The sequence below is a fragment of the Trypanosoma conorhini genome (genome assembly GCF_003719485.1).
Source record: "Trypanosoma conorhini strain 025E chromosome Unknown Tco_14.4_contig_00285, whole genome shotgun sequence".
NCBI lineage: Eukaryota > Euglenozoa > Kinetoplastea > Trypanosomatida > Trypanosomatidae > Trypanosoma > Trypanosoma conorhini.
Genome location: NW_021704373.1, coordinates 21040 through 23021, shown reverse-complemented (window position 1 = coordinate 23021; position 1982 = coordinate 21040). Strand labels below are relative to the sequence as shown.

General features: G+C 67.8%; 3 protein-coding genes across 3 annotated transcripts in view; 2 read left to right on the top strand and 1 right to left on the bottom strand.

The window, feature by feature from the left end:
• Positions 1–58: 58 nt before the first annotated feature.
• On the top strand, positions 59–622 carry Tco025E_05113 (uncharacterized protein; the record flags this gene model as incomplete). Its single annotated transcript, XM_029372016.1, has 1 exon — positions 59–622. The coding sequence occupies one exon, from the start codon at positions 59–61 to the stop codon at positions 620–622; it is 564 nt and encodes a 187-aa protein (XP_029227877.1).
• A 371-nt stretch (positions 623–993) lies between these two features.
• Positions 994–1398, top strand: Tco025E_05112 (uncharacterized protein; the record flags this gene model as incomplete). Its single annotated transcript, XM_029372015.1, has 1 exon — positions 994–1398. The coding sequence occupies one exon, from the start codon at positions 994–996 to the stop codon at positions 1396–1398; it is 405 nt and encodes a 134-aa protein (XP_029227876.1).
• A 169-nt stretch (positions 1399–1567) lies between these two features.
• The window catches only part of Tco025E_05111 (uncharacterized protein), a gene marked incomplete at both ends in the record, with an annotated part of 444 nt that continues 29 nt past the window's right edge, over positions 1568–1982 (bottom strand). The window contains one exon of the mRNA XM_029372014.1: positions 1568–1982. This exon is cut by the window's right edge and continues 29 nt beyond it. Coding sequence (XP_029227875.1) covers positions 1568–1982 — 415 coding nt within the window.

Here is a 1982-nt window from a genome sequence, read left to right as displayed (position 1 = left end):
CATAAGTCTGTTTTTGCGACGGCGAAGTACCCCCGCGCCTGCCGGCCAACCCCGCGCAATGGCTGGGTCAAAACCGCCCCAACAACCGCGGGAGGCAATTCTCCGACAAGCGGGCCCCACCCGCGTGTGGCCGCAGGCTGTCCGTGAGGGCGGTGCCAAAACAGCGCGCACTTCGTCTTCGCGGCGCTGGTCTCCGTGTTTGTTCCGCTCCACCCATCTTGGCGCAACCCAACGCCTGCCGCAAGGTGCACTCCATAGCGCTTCTCCCTCTCTCGGTGGCACGAGTGGTGGCGGTCAGGTCATCAGTGGAGAAAGCAAGTTCAGGGTTGGGGATGCTCATCAGCTCCTCACTGAGGCTGTTCGCGGCAACGGTGGGCGGCGGCGGGCCGAGCACGGAACCCTGCGGGACGCCACGGGTGAAATGAACCGGTGCGGAGAGCGCATTTTGTACACGCGGCTTTTGGCCGTGCAGCAGGGAAAGGAACTCCGCCACCCACCGGCTCAGGCACGGCACCACCTTGTGCGCGCGGAGTGCGTGAAGGATGCGGCCGTCATCAACCGAGCCGAAGGCCCCAGCGTGGCCCACCAGCACCGCACCGACCTTCCCCGCTTGCCACGGTGAAATGGTCTGAGCAAACAGGCGAGCTAACGGATCCAGTGTGGAGCGACCAGGGCGAAAACCAGCTTGCTGGGAGGAAGTTGGGCTTCAACTGTGCCGCGGATGCGTCGCGCCGCAATTCCTTCCACGAGCTTACGCGGGCAGCTGGCGAGGGCGACAGGCCGAAGCGAGGCGGGAAGCATTTGCCCAGCTTCCCAGGCTTGAGGAGTGGGACAATCACAATGCCCACTTCCCGGGAAGCCGGAGCGCCACCGTCGCCGATGCTCCTGTTGAACGCGGCCGCGAGTTCCTTGCAGGCGGCGGGGGGCAGTTGGTGCAGGGCCTCGCAGTGAAGCGCGCCAGGCCCGGCGCACTCCGGAGACGCATCTCCCGCGATGCAGCGTCAAGCTCCCCAAAGAGAAATCAGACGTGGCGGCGCACACTCGCGCCAAGGTGCCGGCGCGCTCCTTTGTGGCGGTCGGTCGGCCATCCACCGCTGCAACCGGCGAACTGGCGGGGCGCGGGGCGTAGACTGCCCTGGCGCGGCTGCAGCTTGCCGCCTCCCCCGGCACCGGTCGGGAGCACCGCTCCTTCCAGTGGGCGACCGCGACATTGCAGAGATGCGTTCGTCGCTGCTGCGCGGGGCGGCGAAGCGGCAAGTTCCCGCGCCCCTCCGATGCGGTCCGTTTCGGCGTCCGGAGCGGCGGGCCTTTGGCCACCGCATGCGGCACAGTGCGCTTCACTGCTCCGCGGACTACGGCTGCAAACTGCCGAATGCCGCCGTGGATATTTACGAATGAGCGATCCGTCTGCCGAATGCGCGGGGGTTCCCGGCGATCCGCCCGGCCGTCGTCCCTGCGTCTCTTGCGGGGCGCTGCTCTTTTCCAGATGGAGACCCGGACGCGCTTGATTCATTTGATGCGGCGGCGGGTGGCACGTATTTCCCCCGCGTCTGCGCGCGAATACTTCCTAACACAGCGCCCATGCGCAGCCCAATCTGCCTCCTTCCGGCCGCGCTGCCGGGCGGGGTCCGCGAAAAACGATGGGGCGATGTGTTGTCTCGCCAACCTGCGCGTCGTGCGGGGCCCACCCATCGACCCGCACTGAGTCCGGCAGCGTCGCGCCCGGGGGCGGCGGAAGCGGCAGCCTCCTCCACTCGAGCACCGCGGCGCCGCGGCACGCGCGAAAACCCGTTTGCCAAACGCCGGTCCACCAAAGTTGCGCCCCCAAATGCTGCAGGCCGTGCGACCTCCCAGACGGGGCGGGTCCGGAGGAAACAATGCGACCGCGGCCGTCTCGAGTCAACCGCTCTGCCTTGCGGGGGCCGGTGAGGGCGCTGATCGCCCGCCTGGAGAAGTGCGGGGGGCGGCGAACCAAAATGCCG